At 38.8% G+C, this 19915-nt stretch overlaps 1 protein-coding gene across 1 annotated transcript in view; it reads left to right on the top strand.

The window, feature by feature from the left end:
* PPP1R9A (protein phosphatase 1 regulatory subunit 9A) overlaps positions 1-19915 on the top strand; it is a 58238-nt gene that overhangs the window by 26999 nt on the left and 11324 nt on the right. Inside the window, exons 5-12 of the mRNA XM_029085288.1 lie at positions 1209-1262; positions 3660-3889; positions 5291-5387; positions 5526-5697; positions 13795-13952; positions 14522-14822; positions 18935-19022; positions 19121-19198. Of these exons, the coding sequence (XP_028941121.1) occupies positions 1209-1262; positions 3660-3889; positions 5291-5387; positions 5526-5697; positions 13795-13952; positions 14522-14822; positions 18935-19022; positions 19121-19198 (1178 nt within the window). The remainder of the gene's footprint in view (positions 1-1208; positions 1263-3659; positions 3890-5290; positions 5388-5525; positions 5698-13794; positions 13953-14521; positions 14823-18934; positions 19023-19120; positions 19199-19915) is intronic.

The following is a 19915-nucleotide window of genomic DNA, read 5'->3' as shown; positions in this document are numbered from 1 at the left end:
GTAAAACATGCTTTTCTGTAACTGTTCTTGGTATTCATAAATAATGGACAAAGGTGTTGTCTCTACTGCCATGCCAGCTCAGGCTGTAATTTATTTTTTTTCCTTGCCCTCAACCCAACACACACAAGTCACTGATTCAGATTAAACAGGGCTTTAGATTCAAGGTTTGGGGGCCTGTCAGAACTTTGTTCGTGCTGCCTGCTTTAAATAATAAAGCAGCAGGGATTCGGGTGCAGACCAGTATTGGGTGCATGTGCATGATCCTTTCCATTTGGATTAGGGTTGTGCTGTTGGAACTGTGGTTCAATTGGTACTTCAGAGTGTTCTTGGAGCCTATGAATAGCAGACCTTTGGGGTGAAACTAAAGATGTTTCAGGACATTGCCTAATACATTCGATGAGCTAATGAGTATTCACTCCACAGGATCAGACAATGTAGTTTAGTCCAAAAGAAATCCCCTCAGAAAGTGTGCAGGTGGTTGCCATGTCCTCAGCACTGACCCTTTCACTGTACAGATCCACTGTTACTGTGGCACGCTGCTTGGCAATGTAACTACAACCCTTAGTACACTGCCTGGGCTGTTAATCGACTTGCAGTCATTTTGTGTGTTTCAGTGCCGTTTCCTGTTTTTTACAGTTTCTCCCTGTAACTGCTCTCAGTTGAGATAAGCTATCTTGAACAGAATAACTCCAGCTCATAGTGGAAAAGGATAGCATCAGTCAACCTTTTTTTTTTTTTTTTTTTTTGTATGAAATAAACGTGTGGAATCTTCCCTCAAGGTTTTCCTGACTTCTTCAGTTGTTAAATCACTTATTTCCATATTTGCTTTTTTGTAATGTGCCTGCTTTAATCAATGCAGTGGGACTTTCTGACAGCACTGGGACGTATTTCATGTTCACATCAGAGGAGAGCAAAGCCCAGCAGGATAACATCTATTTTTTTTTTAAGCATAAGACATTTGGCTTTGCTAAACAGATTGGATGTTCTGATTTGAAATCATGAGTGGTTAGACAGCATCCTATCTTTAATTAGGTTGCACAGACTGAGTCATTTTGCAAGCTAGACATTTTAATTTGCAATCTACTGCACTGCAGCACTCTTCAAGGCCTTCTGCTATGTAATAAGGTATTCAACTTGCAGCACAGGCTTTAAAAATACTGGAGTACTATCTGTGACTTCACTTGTTTATTTTATATTTTCAATTTTAGTTGCAAATCAAACATGCAGTTACAGAAGCTGAAATTCAGAAGCTGAAGACGAAGGTAAGAATCAATATATGGTTAATACATGCTGTTTTTTTCCTCTCATACAAAATCAGATCTGAAGACATGTATCTTTATGTGGGTGGAGAAGTCAACGTCCTTTTTAAAGGCTGATTAAGAAGCACAGTGGCTCAGCTAAATCTTCTCTTCGTATATATTCTCTGTTCATCAAGTAAAATCTTAAGTGCTGCTATTAAGAGAAACTGTCAACTTGTGTAGCTTCAATTAAACATACATTTTAAGGAGCATCATAATAACTATGGCAGATTTCTAGTTTTACAATTCTAATGCATTTTCTCAGATTTTTAAATTACATTTGGGTTGAATATTTGAATTTAAGTTAGTAGGGTTTTTATTTACCAGTGCTATTAAAGTATCCTGTTTATGGTAGTTCCTCTTTTTTTGACATTTCTTGGAAAAAACCTCATTTATTTAAAGGTATTTAATAAAAATTGTTTTTATAAAACTGTTTCATATTGCTGCAGTTCTTTTTAAAAGAAACTCTAGAAAGGAAAAAGCTTAGCAGTTTAACAGAAAACATCTCACAATCACTTGCTATTTGTTAGATTGAATTTGCTATAGCAATAAAAAGAAATTGTATTTTTTGTACTAGGATAACCTTTATGGGAAGTCAACTGATAATTCAGTTGTTGAGTAATATTAGGTTTTATAATGACATGCTTCTCTTTGAGTTTGAGTACATTATAAAGGAAATAAAAAGAAGACAAAGAGAAATTGGACTTCAGAAAAATATTTCAGATTATTATTTCTTTCTAGCAACTATTTGCACTCACTGTGTATTTTGTATAGTGTTTACCAAATCTGCATAAATTACTGATAAAAACAAATTCAGAGTACAACTGTTTTCTGTTAGGACCTATTCTGTTGTACTGTTTCAGTTCAGAAAATCAGAAATCTTTTCTTCCTCTGCTTTCCAGTTTCAATTTAGCAGTCGAAGCTGCATGGTCAATCCCTTGGGATTGTGCCGAGCCCCATTGACTTCATGGCAGTGATGTGTGGGTGTAAACATTCATCTGTGCAAATCCATTTATAAGATTAGAGTTAATGTGCCTTTTTGTGTTCTACTTCTTTACTTAGTGCTTTGAATAGAGCTGAATAAAATGTGTCTAGTTTGGGTATATTATTAATAAGACTGCAAACAAGTTATTTTCTTTTTGTGTGCATCATCCTTGATGCTAGCAGAACTGCCTACAGCAAATTAAACAGTCTTGATAAGTAAACAAGGTTGTTAAGGCATTTTTTGTTTTCCATAAATTCTGGGACCTAATATCTACAAGCTGCTGAACAACCCTACCCTTACCCAGCGCCAAACATTCAAACCTGCAACTAGCTTCAGCTGGGAAGTGAGAAGCCTAACACACACACACACACACACACACACACAAAAATCTAACAAAAAAACTAGCAAAAGAGCTAAGGTTTATTATAAACTCAGCAGTAAAATTTGGACTTCTCTAAGACCACTTGGAAAAGTCCGTGGACTTCATTGGTGCCAAATAGTGGAACTCGCAGTGGAACTGCACTGGTCAGAGAGTTAAGCAGTGCTGATGTGTTTGGCAGAATTAGTACCTGAAATCCTCAACAGCAAGGGCGTATTTTTCTTTTCATATTAGCTCCTTACAATTTGGTAGGCAAGTTTAAAGAAAACAAGAGTAATACGTTTAGAACAAGTTCTTCTTGTCCTAGTAATAGTTCTGGCATAGTTTCAGTATTGGATGCAAAAGTCTGTGTGTACTTAAATGAAAAAAAGATTCTAGATTATGACCTGATGTTAAATTTTGAATTATGCTCCAACCTCTTTTGTTTGACTTCCTAGATTAAGCAAGAGTATGACAGGAAAACAGACATTGTAAGAATTGAGTAGAATTTCTAATTTGGGTAAAAAAGCAGACAGTTAGATGCAATTGGGTTTTTTCCCTATTGTTTTCTAAATCGTTCTTAAATCAAATATAGAACCTGGAAATCAGAATCCATCCAAAATAAGAAATTTCTCATTTTATGAAAGTGTATGAATGCTTTCTAACACCTCGGCCAGATGCATAAAGCAAAATACATCCCCAGTGCTGACTGATTAACCCTGCAGTTTGCCTCAGTACTCCACTGTTGACATTTTTAAAGCATGTTGGTATATCCCAGAGAAGCACAGAAGCTGCACTGGCTGCATGGAGCAAAGGTTCTACTTTGTTTTATGAGGAAGTATAATGTATGTATGAGCCTGTGTTCTTTCTCTTGGAATGCTTTTTTCACTCCTAGCATATTACTTTTGTAGCTATTAATCAACTAATTTTCACTGTTCATATTGTTTGAATTCATCCTAAACGGTTAAACTGCACTTTGGACCTTTTTACTGACTGGCATCTCTACTTTTTTGTTCAGCTGCAGGCTGCTGAAAATGAGAAGGTGAGGTGGGAATTGGAGAAGACCCAACTCCAGCAGAACATTGAGGAGAATAAGGAAAGGATGATGAAATTAGAGAGTTATTGGATTGAGGCACAAACCCTGTGTCACACGGTGAATGAGCACCTCAAGGAGACGCAAAGCCAGTATCAGGCTCTGGAGAAGAAATATAACAAGGCAAAGAAATTAATCAAGGATTTTCAGCAAAAGTAAGCAGCTACACCAGGCTCAGCAAATGACTTAGTGGCCAGATAGGAAACATATATGTGATATATTTTGAAATGTGAAACCCACTATTAAACACCTGTAAGGCAAACACTATTTTTTCACTTTTTTTTTTTTTTTTCATGAAGAGCATGGACTCTTTATTATGGAAAAATGTTAATAGTGTTCAAGTATTAGTTCAGTGTTGTTGAAAGATAATACTATAACTAAATAAAGACCTGGTATGTAGTATTCCAGGTTGGAATGTTTCAGAATTACTAGATAACTCAATGTGATTGCAAACAATGAAGAGTAATCATAGTAAAGCATTTGATTAGCAAGGTTTGCAATTTATTAGTATCGTGTCAGCTGGATTCACTCCTGCTGTGTACTAATGTAACATCAAAAAGAAAATTGTTTTGTTACATTTCACATTTTATTTTGCTTCTCGTAGATGCCAAGAATGTTTGATCTGAGTTGAGCTAACTGATGATTATCTGGCCCGCTCTGTTTCATGTTGTCCCCTTCCCCTGATAGCTAGCAAGAATAATAACATCTTACATTTCTGTTAACAGCCTTCATTCCCCTAAATTTCTCTTTTTGCAGCAACTTTTTCATTTTATGCTGAAATATGCTCATTTAAAGAAAAAAATTTAAAACATACAGCAATGTCAAGTGACAACTGAAAGTGCAGATGTGAATATCCCGTCCCATTGGAAAGGGTTTTAGATAGTCAGAATGTCATTACCCGTCTTGGAATTTTGTTACTGCTCCAGAACTAGCTGGCATCTTGCATGCTTTCTATCACAAATGTCTTAGACTTTCAAACTAAAAAGAAATAGGGTAAAATAGCTAGAATGAGCTTGGATAACCTTTCTGTTGTTATTCTGCTTTATATTAGTAAAAGATCTAGTCAGTTGTTTTTAACTATCTCTGACTCCTAACAGATTTCTTTAGAGCTTACTAGAAAATTAGATTTGTACCTGGAAACTTACAGATGTCCTTTCTGTGAAGGAGTGCAGTTATACTCTAGTGAAACAGAGATTTCGCTCCATTTCTTGGAACAGAACACAGCGTAAACTAAGCTAACGTTTTCACTGTAAATACCAATTATGAAAAAAATATTTTGATTCAGCTGTTTTGATTGTTAATTGGACCAACTGAGATTTTTTTCAGATAAATTCCTCTTACCATTTGTATATCTTCACCTAGCATACTCAGACCAAGTAATTGTTTAGGGTTTTATCCTAGTTGCAGTTTCATACTTCTTACTAGGGTAATAACAAAATAATTGTTAAGGACAGATTTTTCTGATGCATAGCTTAAGATATATCAGAACATTTTATTTGCTGTTCGAATCTGATTGCTTTGATGACAGCAAATACATCTTTTTTTTTTCCCCTAAGAGAACTTGACTTCATCAAACGCCAGGAAGCTGAACGAAAGAAAATAGAAGATTTGGAGAAAGCACACCTTGCAGAGGTTCAAGGCTTACAAGCTCGTGTGAGTAGTATTTACTCTTATATTTGAAGAATGAGACAATTCTGTCTGATATTTTGGAAAAACCTCTTTTACCTTATAGATATGTGTGTATATGTGCGTGTGTATGTTATGGGTAACACTGTATTGTATTTCTTTCAGATACGAGACTTGGAAACAGAAGTTTTCAGGCTAATGAAGCAAAATGGGAGCCAGGTTAACAATAACAACAACATTTTTGAAAGGCAGACATCTTTCGGAGAAGTTTCCAGAGGAGATCCAGTGGAAAATCTAGATACTAAGCAAGTGTCCTGCCTGGATGGCTTAAGTCAAGGTTTGTTTGATTGATTTCTTAAAGCTTTTAGTGGGATACCATCAACATTTAGGTTTAATTCGATGCTTCATTTATAAAGGAGAAGAAAATTGTGTTTTCTCCTGTGTTCCTAAATCTGTCCTTAATTACCCAAAGTTACCAGAACAAGAAAAACTATGGTAAATTTACCATTTTGAATTGATCTCTGCAGGTTCTGCTTCCACCTTGGTACAGGCATCAAAAGGAACCATGTAGGTGGCGCTCACCATTTCTCAGGATGGAGGTTTTTGTGAATAAAAGGGAAATTCTTTACTAGCACATTAATTAAAAATCTTATTCAGCTATACCACGACCTGATTTACAACATAAGGCTTTCAAGACTTTGTTCTACATTACCAAAGAGACAAAACAATTTGTGTCTATACTTAGATCTGGATAGATGCTGTCAGCATGGTCATTGTAACCTTTACTTACTTTACCCAGAAAAGACAATTCCCATTTTTCAGGCTGTGCCAGTGAAAATATACAGATAACTTGAACAGCTTTAGTTACAGTTCTGTAATTGCACGTGGCTCCTCACTGTTGAAGTATATACAGCAGGGGTCCTCAGACTTTTTAAACAGGGGGCGGGTTCACTGTCCCTCAGACACTGTCGGGGGCCGGACTATAGTTTGGAAAAGAATGACCGAATTCCTATGCACACTGCACATATTTTATTTGCAGTAGTGCACAAAAACCAGGAAAAAGGAATGCAATATTTAAAATGAAGAGCAATTGTAATCAACAAAAACAAATAATATTTGAATGTGAACTATGGGCCTGCTTTTGGCCAATGAGATGGTCAGTGTCAGGTTCCATATTTGTCACTGCTGGTCGCAGCAAGTGATGCCAGTGTTCATCAGTCAGTCTGGGTCTGATTGGAGATTTCAGATGTTTCATTCGGGAAAACGGCTGCTCACAGGCTGCCGACTGAGCCTGCCCGGCAGAGGTGATGCCCGCGCCGCTCGCCCGCCGCAGGGGGCAGGTCGGGGACGGGGCGCTGGTTCCAGCCCAGTCCCGGCGGCTGCTGGGTTCCCCCCCAACCCCCGGCGGGGAGGGCGGGGAGTTCTGTAAATACCGGCGGGTCAGATTGAGGACCTCTGATACACAGAATTAAAGACAATTTTAGGTCCACAGCCTTGGAACAATTGCAGGAGCAATACTTATTATGTATTTGATAACATCTGTGAAATCAGGTGTCAGAGATGTTTGGATTCTGACAAGGGAGCACCAGATTCTGTTCTTAAATAGATTTTAATTTTAAATTAACTATAATATTATTTATTTCTCTAATGAAATAAAATGCATTAAGTTACCAAATAAATGAATTTCTAGCAAGCATAGAGGTATTTTATTAAAATTGATATTTTAGCAATTATTTCTTGTGTGGACCCACAAACAAATCAATATGAATTACATTTTTAACAAAGCATGTTTATAAAAAATAACTAGTCCTTCTGAAACAGTATTTGGGTGATCTGCAGACTTTGCGGAATTGGTTTCCACAAATCTTCACAGAGCTGTTTCTTTCTAGCAATTTTTATTTTACTGAAATCTCTGAAGTTTAGAAAAGCAACAGAGTGACAAGAAACTCTGTATTTCTGCCATAGGGACTCAGTGAGTGTTACAAAATATTTAGTACTTAGCAATGCTGTTAACAGAAACTCTTTCAATAGTTGCATCAGGAGAGAAAAGTGTGGCTATTTTACCTGACTCACAAAAATAATGTTTACATTTGCTGTTGTAACAGTGTCAACACACCTATAGCTCAAGAGCTGAAACCCAAGAATTTCTACATGTAAAAAAAAATTCTTTGTAAAATTCTTTCTGAAAATTTGAAAAATTTTGTAAAGCATTAAAACTGTGTGCTAGTACTTTCAGATTATATTTTTCAATTGATATGTTTGCATGAAAAATTTCATTTTCCAAGAGCTGCCATTTTTCATTGCAAAAACATTCCCCTGGAGAAATGTTACCAATGTTCAGTACTTTTGAGAATTAGAATAGATGATCTGTGAACTTAAATGCCCAAGTTTAACCACTGAATACAAACACTACTTATTTTCTAGGAAAAACAAGCAATGAGCAGTGATTCTTTAAAGCAGAAAAAGCATAGTTAGACTGGATTTGTGTTTTTAACAAGAGAAAAAGAAAAGCCCCTTTTTTAAAATAAAGAGATCCCTAAACATGCTGCAGCACTCTTTGACTTCCATATACCTTTGCCAGTAAAATCCATATCAAAGCCTCGGAATTCTGCAGTGGTGTAGTGAAACTTGCTCTGCAGAGAAAGTGCCTATGTCTCCATATCACCCTCGTGTAAACCTTTCAAGAAAAGGACTTGCCATTATCTAGTAATACTCATCACTAACAATTACAGTATTTACTAATCACCCCGTGGGTGTTTGCAGAGTCGCTATGAAGGGTGGGGGAGATGTCCATGATCTCTTTGGAGGGTAAGCAGAGTTCCCCCGGGGGGAAGTGTGTGTGCACACTGTCCCTGTGACGTTCAGGAAAGTGCTCCTGTCTGTTTTCTGGGTTTTATTTGACAAATAGAGCACATGCTTCTTCTCGACTCTCAAGATGAGGTTTGTAGGGTGGGGCTGCATGTACACAGCCACATCCCGTAATTTTTATTCTGAAGTCTGCAAAAAATATATATTTTTTACATCAGGCTATGTAGAAAATATGTATTTTCGTTAAAATGATGCTAAGTATGTTTTTTGCTTCAGTGTGATCTGAGGTGTTTATTACATTTTTGTGTGGCAATAGATTTGGGAAGAACTAGTGGACCCAACTTGACAGTCTCATACATATGAGCAGAGCTGTCCCTGCCACTGCAGGTGCTCTGGCTGTGTTTAGCATCGTGCCAGACTGTACGAGTCCTCAGGCTGTAACATAACCTCATACTGAGTTTGAGGGGCTGCCAGTAACATCAGTGGAAGATAGAAAGAGAAAATCAAAACCAGCATGGCCCACAGAGTTCTTCCTTTGCTTTGCCAGGGAATACTAGAGGCCTGAGGACTGTGTTTCTTTTACAAATCTGTGACTTACTCTCAGAGTCCAGAAAAAGAGATAAAGTGCATTGCAGCTTTCTGGTTTACTGGTCATGAGCGTTGTCTGCAGGAGAGAGTAGAACTATTTACTGGAAGGAGTCAGTGGTTTCAAATCTAAATTCAGTGCTGATGCTGACTTTTACAGTATTTGCTCATCTCTGTGCAAATGCCCTTTCAGGCCACTTTGGTGGCTATACTTTCTGGGTGATACCCAGGGTTGCATCAGCTCACAGAAGGAGATTTTGAAATCTATCAGCCTGTATAATGGAAAAACAGTGGGGGGACAGGCAAACTCTTTCCTGCTCTGCAATGGTACTGAGGTAATTCAGAGGGAAGCCCATTGGAGTCAAGTGGTTCAATGCCTACTGAAAGCGAGTCTAATTACATTGTCTCTGAGAGCGAAATAAAACCTGTTACAACTTTTATGTGAGAGATTTATCGAGCTCCCCAGTGGGGAGCTGGGGAATCTCCCTGGGAGATTCCTAGACAAACACATGGGGTGAATGTTTGTGCTGAAAAGCAGCGAGGACCAGCAGCTCTCTGCCAGAGAGGGAGTTGGGACTGAGAGTGACAGCATGTGTGGCCAGGGCAGAGACCACCCAACAGCAGCCCAGACCTGCTGCACCCAAGTGTGGCAAGCAGGGCAGGTCCAGCTGACACTGAGGTCAGCCAGGAGCCTGGGCAAGTTCATGGCAGTGAGGCAGGTCCAAGGGCAAGCTGGGAAGTCCATCTGTGGGCTGTGGCTCAGGTCTGATCCATAGGGTGCATGGCCTGAGGGCAAGAGCTCAGCTTAAGTACAGCCTCTGATGGGGAAGGAGGCCTTACTGATACTGGGTGAGCTCCTTCTTTGCAGCAGAGTGAGCCACAGTTGGGTACCTGCAGCACAACAGAGAGCTGCCATTGCGTGTGAGCAGCCCAGCTCTGGGTTGGAGGGAGCAGGAAGCTCTAGGCCCAGGTGGCATTTTGCTTAAACAAGGCCAATATGACCACTTAAGTGAATAAATATTTGCAGTGCTATGTCAATAGTTTTCATAATTTCAGCAGTGAAAGGAGATGAGGTATGGAAGTGCTTACATACACCTGAAAGAACAAATCTAAGCAGTTTGAGGCATAGCAATGTGCAGTTATCCTATTGAGTACTTAGGGTGGAAGCATAATTACAAGTCAGACAGTGCTAATGATTCTGTAGTGTCGTCTGTATGTAGAGCTTAACTCTTACACAAGGAAGAAAAACAAAACATGGTACTGGAAGTCTTCTCAGTGCTTTAAGGCAACATAAATCTGCAAAAATATAAATGAGTGAATGAGTCTTACCCCTCCGTTATTTACTGTCATACTAACGCAACACGTCTCTGATTTCAAGAGACAGTTTGAGCTGAACTGACAGATCATTACTGTTGAAATAGGAGACTCCATGCCATCCCTGCCTTTCTCCAGCTGCCTGGTTCTACCTCTTCCATTGCACTGTTCCATCACTTACACAGTTCTGTGCACACAGTGATTCACTGAAACAACAGAAAGAGGGGAAGAGGTTGGAGCATCGGGCTTACATTGGATAGTTTCTGCTGGATCAGTCATGTGAATCAGCAAGCCGCAGTCCAAATCCTGAGGGGGGCTGGGAGGGTATCACTCAGAGCCAGGGGCTGGGACAGCAGGAGGAAGAGCAAGAGCTCTCTGTTTTGGTGGTGGTAAGTCACGGAGTCAGTTCTACCCTGGGTGAGATCACGTTCGTTGAGACTGAAGGTCAACGTGCCATGGAAAGCAATGGGAAAAATTTCAGCTTTGCTCAAGTGGGTCAGAGTTTCTTCATGGGCTTCAGTGAGGCTAAGATGTCTGTTTTTTTAAAGCAAAAATGTCTGTAAGATCAGTTTCTAATTAATTAGTGTGTTATGAATGCAGTACTTAGACAAGTAAATAAATCTAATGGATTCTGGTTTGATTTGTACTTGTTTGGTGTAAAATGCAAAAACACCTTTTAAAATGTCTTTTGTCCTATTGCAGCTTTGTAAAATTTTAAATTTGCTGAAATACTCAGATTTCGAGTGGCTGATTGATAGGCAAGAAAAGTGCAGTTATGTTAGCTTATCGTGGTTTTTAGCTGAAATAGAGCTGGTTTTCTTTTTCAGTAGCTAGAATTGTGCTGTGTTTTGCTTTCAGCCTGGGACTTGCTGTGAGAGAGACACTGATAACACATCAGTGTTTGCATTTGTGTCACTGGAAGTGAAGCACTTTGTGTTCTGTTAGTCCACAAGCACAAGATTTAAGGGGGGAGAAGAATATTTAAATTAATAAACTTGATTGACAGTTAGATATGCCAATGGGGTATTCCATATCATATCACGTCACGTCCAGTATATTAGTGAGGGGCTCTTCCTCTTTCAGCTCTCTCTGGCTTTCGCTCGGGCTCTCGCTCTCCCGGGATTGCGGTTTCAGTTCGGGATTGTCTCTCCTCCGGGATCGTTATCTGGGAACGGGCCGGACTCGGTCAGGAGGGGGGTGACACTGAGGGGGGTGTCACTCATTTGCATATTTTGTTACTGTTATTATCTCTACTATTTTAATATTAGTATTATTTTAAGTTTTCTCTCTATTATTAAACTGTTCTTATCTCAACCTACAAGCCTCCTTACCCTTGCCCCGATCCTCTCCCCTATCCCCTGGGTGTGGGGAGGAAGTGGGTGAGTGGCTGTGTTGGCTGCTGGCCAAGGGCTGGCCCAGTGAAACTATCACATAGCTCTACTTGTAACGGGAAGCCATATATAAAGTGTTGAGTACAGTTTGCTTCCAAGGCATTCAGGAATAGAGTGGCTTTGAACCTAGGCGGGTGAGATGGTTTCATTGTTCCATTTTTTGTATGAAATATTTCTCCGGTTTTCATGTATCACATAACAGTGTTTGTTTTGGGCAGTAGATGAAAGGGGGAAGATCTGAAGCTGCTTTCCCTTCAAAGACAAAGAAATAGGTTTTTGTTATTTTTCCAGCAGAAAGCTGTGTGTACAAAGACAACAGTGAATAAGCATGAGAGTGACAGCGTCCAGCTCTTTTCTGATGGTATATAAAAAATAATGCAGCACTGGGGTTTGGGGATTTTTTCCATTTTGTTATTTTAAAGTATATATGATAGAAGACAACATCTACACAAACCTCAGATATTCAGAAAATACAGCAACTTTGCAGAGTTAAGAAGTGGGAGAATAGAGTACATCACTGGGCTTTTACCCAGATCTTCTGGTGACTCTTTGTTGGATATTGTTGGGATAATTACTACTATCTCACTGAAAATCTCTCATAGAGTTTTTGAGCTAGTAGATCAGGATAAGGACAGATCTAACGGTGTGTGTCCTGCTTCATACAATATAGTATTTTTTTTAATCAGGGAGAACCAGAATGCCTTCGCTCTTGTACTGATCATGACCTTCCCATTCCTGCCTTAACAGCTGTGATTCAGCGTAGCTTTCACGGACCTTCTGAATGGATTAATATAATTTCATTTCCACTGTCATGTTAAACTTTATGCAACATCACTGACAGCTGGTTGCAGTGAAAATTTATTTCAGCACTTGCAGGTTCTTCCTGCAAAGCTGTAACACTACCTTGGTAATGATTTTGCCCAAATGTGTTGTTGTTGGAAAGCTGAAACCAGACAAGTGCAGTACGTGGTGGTAATCACAGTAATGATCATGTCCTCTAGAACCCTGCTTAAGAAAAGGGGCTTGGCAGAGCGTCTTCTGATATGATCCAAGTGCAAGTGAGGCAAGATTGTATTTGTGTTAGATTGCTCATATCAGTCTGTATGAGAGACCATGATGGTTGATGCTGACAGAGATGTTTTACTTAAGTTTACCTGAGTTTATGTACATTTTAAGAGTTTGAAGGAACTCTGAATAAAAGAAGAATCTACAAGAAGACGTAATGATTTTGAGGACAGTGCAGCAAGGGAGGAAGTAACAAATGTGACATTTAAGTGCTAGTAAAAATGTGCTTTTACTTGCAGAAGAATTGAGATAAACAATTGGGGCACTTTGGTTGTATTGTCACATAGAATTTCGAACAACAGATGACCTCGGAATCCAGAGGAGGACTGGGATTCCTCACTGATGTCCCCTCCTGGGAGGGATAGTGTGGTAGAGTAAGCAGTGTGTTTCACTGTAGGTCCAAAGGAATGAGTTTAACACTTGTTTCATAATCCCGTGAAAGGCTACCTGCAAAGCAGTCAAATCACACATGGGTATCTGATTATTTGGGTACTACCTGTATCACTCTCTGTGCACTACTGACTGCAGACATTGCTTGCTCTTAATTTCCACGTATTGTACAAGGTTATTTTGGAGATCATTCAGTACAGGAGAGAACAAGTCACGTTCTTTAAATTTGTAAGCCATTCTTATGATAAAATACAGAGCAGCCTGAGGATTGCTCTAGATATTTCTTCTGTAATTCAACAAGCAGCTTGCAAAACTGGTGAAGTTATAAGGGAAACACTTATTGGGGCAGCTATGGGGAAAAAATGGCAGTCCAGTCCCTCAAGTGGCTTAAAAGGGCAGGATTGGGGATAAATGAATTAGTCCCTGGGTCTGAATGTATATATTCATCCAGATGCTGGGAAGTGTCTGTCAAAGAGCAGTGAGATGAGGATTCCTTTGCTTTATGCCCTGATGGGGGAGAACTCTCTGCAGGCCAAGCACATGCAAGTCCCTCTTAGGGAGTCTAAGTGGACCTGCATTCTGGGCTAGTACAGCTGGGTTTGTGTGATCCTTCACCTAACAGTAGGAACCGTTTGTTGGATTTTTAAATATTTGCTATTTATTCTTTGCTATGCATTTACTGGATAAACTGCATAGATAAACTTGTTAATGGTTTGTGCAAATAACCTTTTTTTTTTTTGCATGTGTACTTTAACAGTTATGAAGATACAGGTACAAGTAAAACATGCAAAGTGCGCGTACTCAAAATTGCAAGTCCTGTCTTAGGAAAAAGTAGTGAAAGATTCTTCATTTAAATATCTTCAAATCATGTTTCTGTGCAGATTTCAATGAAGCAGTGCCAGAAACAGAGAGACTGGACTCCAAAGCTCTGAAGACTCGAGCTCAGCTTTCAGTGAAGAACAAGCGGCAGAGGCCTTCTAGAACAAGGCTGTATGATAGCATCAGTTCTACTGATGGAGAGGACAGCCTTGAACGAAAGGTGAGAATGACTCTGCACTCTCTTTCAGGTTTCCTATGGACTGCTAGATTGCTCCTGTAAGTCATTTCGTCCTCTGTCTTTTTCCTTTCATTGTAGCACAGGCAGTATTTATTCCTCTGTGGCCAGTATGCTATGAATGTCCTTGAGTGATGTGCGAGTCCAGTCTCCTTTGTGTCAGCACACCTGGTTTTTCAGTTTTGTTGTGTTGGGTTTTTTTCAACAGGAATCATGGGCTTTCTGATTTATGTGTGCTTTATAATGCAGAGTGGGTCCTTTCATTTACGCAGAAGGTGAAAGGAACTTGAATTGTGCATTTCTGTATTTGTTAAATTTTTAACACAATTGATGCGATATTCACTCATTGTTTTGTCCTATTCTGATTTCTGTCTGAAAGCAAATACCAATAAACAATACTGCGTGTGGTATCAAAAGGTAATGACATGAACTGCTAAAGTATTTCATACAGAGAAGGCTAAATAATGAATAAAATAATTGCATGTTCAAAGTAAACCTTGCTCTGATTGGTTACTAAATGGTATAACCTGCTTTATAATCTCTTATACCAACAGCTGTCAAACAGTTACAGTAGTCCCATGCACATTTCAAAATCACCACTGCCCTTATGCATGAGAGCATCCTCACCAGCATCAGATTCTGGTGCTTCCTCTCTCTCCCCTGTGGCTAGCAGTGCAGCAATCTCACTTGACAACTTAACTGAAAACCAAGAAGAAGGACAACACCACAAAGGAGGTGTCCTTTCCCTGCATGCTCGGGGAGACACTCCACTTTCCTCTCCTTCAAAATCTGGGCACAGCTCTGAAGCATCTCCTTTGAATCACCCAGCTGGCAGGAATATTTTACAGGATAAAGGTATTACTGTTTTTTATAATAACTCGATGCATCATTTTGCTCTCTTACATCTACTTTATGAACTTTTGTTTTGTAGTAGCACCTTAGCAACTAGAAGGCCATCATCTCATAACGTCTTTTGTCTACCTGGAAGTAAAAAAATCACAAATGACCTTGTATGATGGTATAAGAAAAGGACAAAGTTTAAAATGAGATCAGGAACTGCTTCCTTTTTATTTTTTTCTTTCTTAGAATTCACAGAAAAAAAAAAATGCCTTTAAGAAAATCTTGTATTTTGTTTTTTAAAAAACCCCTTAATTACTGGACCTTGGGACATTTCTGTATTAGAAACATGCTTAACACGGTGTATTTACTTGAATTGTGTGATTTTGGCACTGCTAGATGATTTTTTTTGGAGGATGGGGAAAGGATTGTAAAGCAAGAATAATGGATTTTAGCTTTTAATTGCTGAGAGGCAACATAGTCTAGATTAAACAAGAGGTTAGTATCTGGAGACTCTTCATTTACAGAAAAAAAAATACCAAGTAATTTGTTGGGAAAGTTGGCTGCATTGTTATTTATTTAATTCAGATTCTTTAAACTGGATAAAACATGATGCAGTCATGCCTAGCTCAGGTACATGTCTCAGATACTAGTTTATTAGATGCATTAACAGTATGATATGGCACAGAATACTCAGCCCTCCTTTTCAGATGCCTTTTGAAGTCAAAACTAGAATTATACACAACTTCAACATTCTTATCTACGCACCTTGCATTCTCTAACTGTCACATAAGCTACAATATGTGATAAAAATTGTTCCTGAGGACTGCAGGAATAGGCCTGGATAGTTTTCTAACAAACTCTGGGTTATTTAAATTAACCGAAAATAACAATTTGTTGAGCATTTTTGTTTGTCTCTGTGTCTGAAAAGACTTGCCACTGATTTACAGCCTATTTTTTCTTCATATTCATACAGGGCTTTTACACAGATCCCTAAAAGACAGATCAATGAAGTTTGGATGAATTTAGGATAGGTTAATATATGCTAGCATTTTTACATGTGTTCTGAAATACTAGTCTTAACTGTATAGTTTCTAATTGTATAATTGTTAATAAATCAAAGTTAAATTCAGTATTTGAGTTTTGCAAGTAAAATAAGGATGTGAACATAAGAATGTGACTTTCCAAACTCATACTTCTGTTGAGTGTATGATTGGTTTATCAGTGAAGTTGTAAACCTTGCATTTCCAACTGATGTATGAAAAATATCTTGATAAAAATTTAGTGGAGACTAGCCTTGTAGTGTAAGGAATGGGTATTCTATTCACCCACTGTGTCGCTATTTCCAGTTTAGATTTGAAAAATAATCTCTGTCTAAATATTGATGGTGTGCTTTCCACACTGTGACCATGAAGTAAACAACCAGTGCTTTCAGGTTTATCCAGGTTCTGAGGATTATGTGAAAATTAAACCAGAAATTTAGTTTCAAATGGAAAATTTGCATTTAATAAGTCCTACAAAAAAGAAATATACTGAAGCAGTTTTTTGGCAGCAAGTGTTGTAGTGATACTGTTTTAATTGATTATTTATTTGGCTGTCAAACTCTTACAGGTCAGAAAATAAAAGGGCCATTGTATTTGTTCTGTGTGTTCAGGTAGGGATTTTTTAGAGATGGAAGGAGAACCACATCTGTGGACACGTATGTGTCCATTAATTAATCTCTCATTAGCAAAAGTGAGCATTAGCAAGCTCACACTTGTCTTTTTTTTTTCCCTTGTGAGATCCTGCAGTGTTATGGGAAGACCTGAAGTGGCATGAGATCAGTTTCATTGCAAAGTGATGAGGAATTTTGCTTGTTTGTCTTTTAAGCACAACTTTTTCATGTATGTGTACGATTAATTTATTTTCTTCAGTTCTGCCTGTTCTGTGCAACAGCATCCTTTGACAAGGCAGCCGAGGTGTCCCCTATGGACAATATTCTTCTGAGACTGCCTGCAACTGTTTTGTGACCTTGGGGAAGAAAGTTAGGTCTAGTCTCTTTTCACATCCATCAGCCACAGATTATTTACACCAGCTCCTTGAGGCTGAGAGTGATGGATTAAACAGCATCTGTGTGATTAATTCTGAGGAACCAGTTCTTTCTCACGTTCTCTGAAGAACTACAAGGAGTCAGGGAAGATGCACCCATCAAGGGTGGTCAAAGTTCCCTCCTGCCCAGGCAGGGCACATGCACCCCTGGTTTGTGGCCACTGCCATGTGCCAAGCATTGTGTACCTCCATGTGTGCAAGACCCGTGTAGATTCAATTCTACTCTGCCAGCTGGTTTTGGGACCTAGCCCATCCATCTTCCACTGTATCCCATAGCCAGCAAGAATGTTTTCCCCAGCAAGTTGTCATTATTCAGAGAGCCCTGGCTAAGCCAAGCTGCATGTGAGAGGGAGCACAGTGATGCCAGAGCCTGAACAGAAATGTGCCATACCAGGTAGCTGCTACGTGTCCCTGTTGGGCTCTCCAGATTATTTCTTCTACTACAGCAGCAAAACCTCCAGCTACTAAATGCTTTCATTATTTGCCCACCACAAAAGCAATGTACCTTATCGTTTCATTTACCGTCATTAAGAAGTTTCTCAAAAAAAAAGCCCACCACCCCCGGACCCCCAGGCCCCGCGTGCTTGTGAATAGTTAGTGTGAAAACAAACATGACTTCTCTTCTTGAAAGTGGCAATTTTGACAGTGGTTAAATGCGAAGTATGCATTAAAGGTGAAAGAGGAACCATAAGAGGAGACAGGAGAGGAGTGTGCGAAACTGTGTTGATTCAAAAAGTGCATTTGAAAAGTGCATTTCAAAAAGTGAGAACTTTGCCTAAAGTTCTCATCGTCCCTGCAGTGGTTTTCTTTTCAGGAGACTTTGCTTGCTTTTGTCATTCTTCATATTACTTCTTTTTGTTTGCTTTTTTGGCATGAGTTTACTTCTCAGTTGTTCTTGAATGGTTTTCTTTAACATAAGGACTTGTGTTGGGTAGAAATAGTATGGCTTTTACAGTATGGTTATTGCAAGAGGCTTATTTTCCTGCTTTTCCTAGGATTTATGAACCAGTTGCACATTGATTTTGTTACTTCAATGAAAACTTGGACAAATATTACCTACAAAGCAGCGTAAAAAGTTCTGTACACATAGTTGACTGTCCTGCAATGGTGCTGTGATATTTTGAGTTAATTCTGAGGGCTTATTTTATGTCAGCTGCGGTAGGAGAAATCCACAAACCCAGCAGTGCTTTCAGTTGAGAGTCATTGTACATCTGAGGTCACATTGTAAAAGTCACCAAAGTGGTGCAATTGACACGAGTGACTGACCTTCATTTGCTCCCATAGAGTGTTTGAAGACACTCTTTATGTTTAAGAATCACAGAAACTGTGTCTGAATTTTTCAGCTGCTGTGTGTTTTCTTTTAGCTTCCATATAGATTTCACAGGATGTTTTGCAGACTGTTCTGGGTTTATAGGTACCACAGGCTGTTTCCTCTTTAGGCTTTAACAGTGTTTGTAGAATACATCAAAAATTGGTAGACGTCTCAGGGCAAATTTATTAACTAAGCTACTTTTTTTTTTTTTTTTTTTTTTTTACAGTGGTTGGATTTCAAGTTAAATGTTTATTTTAACAAAGGAGTTCAAACTAAACAGATAACCGTTCCCTAGCATGTCTGTCATAAAAGGTACCCTTGGCTCCAAGTTCAAGAAAGTATTTCAGGAGTCATTCTGGAAGTAAATCATACATACCAAATGAATTCTGTAAAAGGCAACTTAAGCGGCTACTGCTGAGTTTAAAAAATTGGTTCACTGTAATGTTTACCTGTAAATCTTTTTTGATTAACTTTTCATTTTCTTCAATTAAAAAGATTTCTTCATGTGTAGTTTCAAATTCTGAACGTATTTATTTATTTTTATTCCTCTTCACACCATCTTAAAAATGAGAAGAATTCACGTAATTAAATTGTATACTCACACACATGTATATGTGTGCATATCTAACTATAAAAAGATACACAAACTGTTCGGGATGGAAAGTGGAATAGCTATCAGTAGCAATTAAAAATAATAATGTACATTCTTCCATGTACAAATATGTCCTAGATGGTGCCACATGTGCTCAGGCAGCAAGAACAACTAGCCCTACTGTAGGGCATACAGAAAAACTAAAGCGAAAACTTGCAGATCTTGGGTAAGCATTTTGTTATTTAAAATACTTATTTTTTTCATTAAAAGGATTGAAAGTAAAATTTCAAAGATGTTTACTGATGTTTTCTGATATTCTTGTAGGGCTCCCTTGAGAAGGAGTTCAAACAAGGGCAAGAAGCGGAAAGAGAAAGAAGCTATGAGGGTGATCTGTGGCAGTAGGTATGGGTAAAAGATTGAGGATGCAAGAAATTGTATGCCAGACACATTGGAAAAACCTAATCATCCTAGCAGATGGGATCATTAACAGTCCCAGTGACTTCATATAAGTAGGAGTTAAGCTTTGAGCTAACCTTCTGAGCTTACAGGCCTAGATTTCTTAACTAATGAAAGACTAACATATAATCTAAAAATACTTGGAGGCTTATAGTATCATGGCATCACTACTGCTGTTGCATCCACTGATGGGATTTGCAGAAATAGGTTATCAGAACTGGCCTATAAGATGCACACACAGTCAGTTAATAATACCCATGAACCAGAAATCCTGACACAATTCCATATATATTTTTTAAAAGACCCCAAAACACCAGAGTGAGGATGGGCAGCAGCTGTTCACTGCAGCTTCACAGCACCCACATCAGGAGTGCTTTCAGAAGGGTTTGTTTCTGAAGATGAATGTTGTAATTTGAAAATAGATAGGAAAAATGCTGACAGCGCTTGTCACATTACCAATTCACAAATAAATCAATGTTCAAAATGGCAGGAAGCAGTCTTCTGTCAAAGCTAGTGTAGATTTTTACTGAAGGTCTCTCCTCACGTGCTGATGTGTCTGGTAAGATCACAGCTACAGGGGGTGATACCTGGTTCCAGGGATGAAAGACAAGTTAATGTCAGGAGTGCTAAGCAAAATTAATAGATTCCAAAAGTCTGGAATGG

The sequence above is a fragment of the Antrostomus carolinensis genome, unplaced genomic scaffold (assembly GCF_000700745.2).
Source record: "Antrostomus carolinensis isolate BGI_N321 unplaced genomic scaffold, ASM70074v2 scaffold9626, whole genome shotgun sequence".
Classification (NCBI taxonomy): domain Eukaryota; kingdom Metazoa; phylum Chordata; class Aves; order Caprimulgiformes; family Caprimulgidae; genus Antrostomus; species Antrostomus carolinensis.
This window is presented reverse-complemented; position numbering and strand designations above follow the sequence as displayed.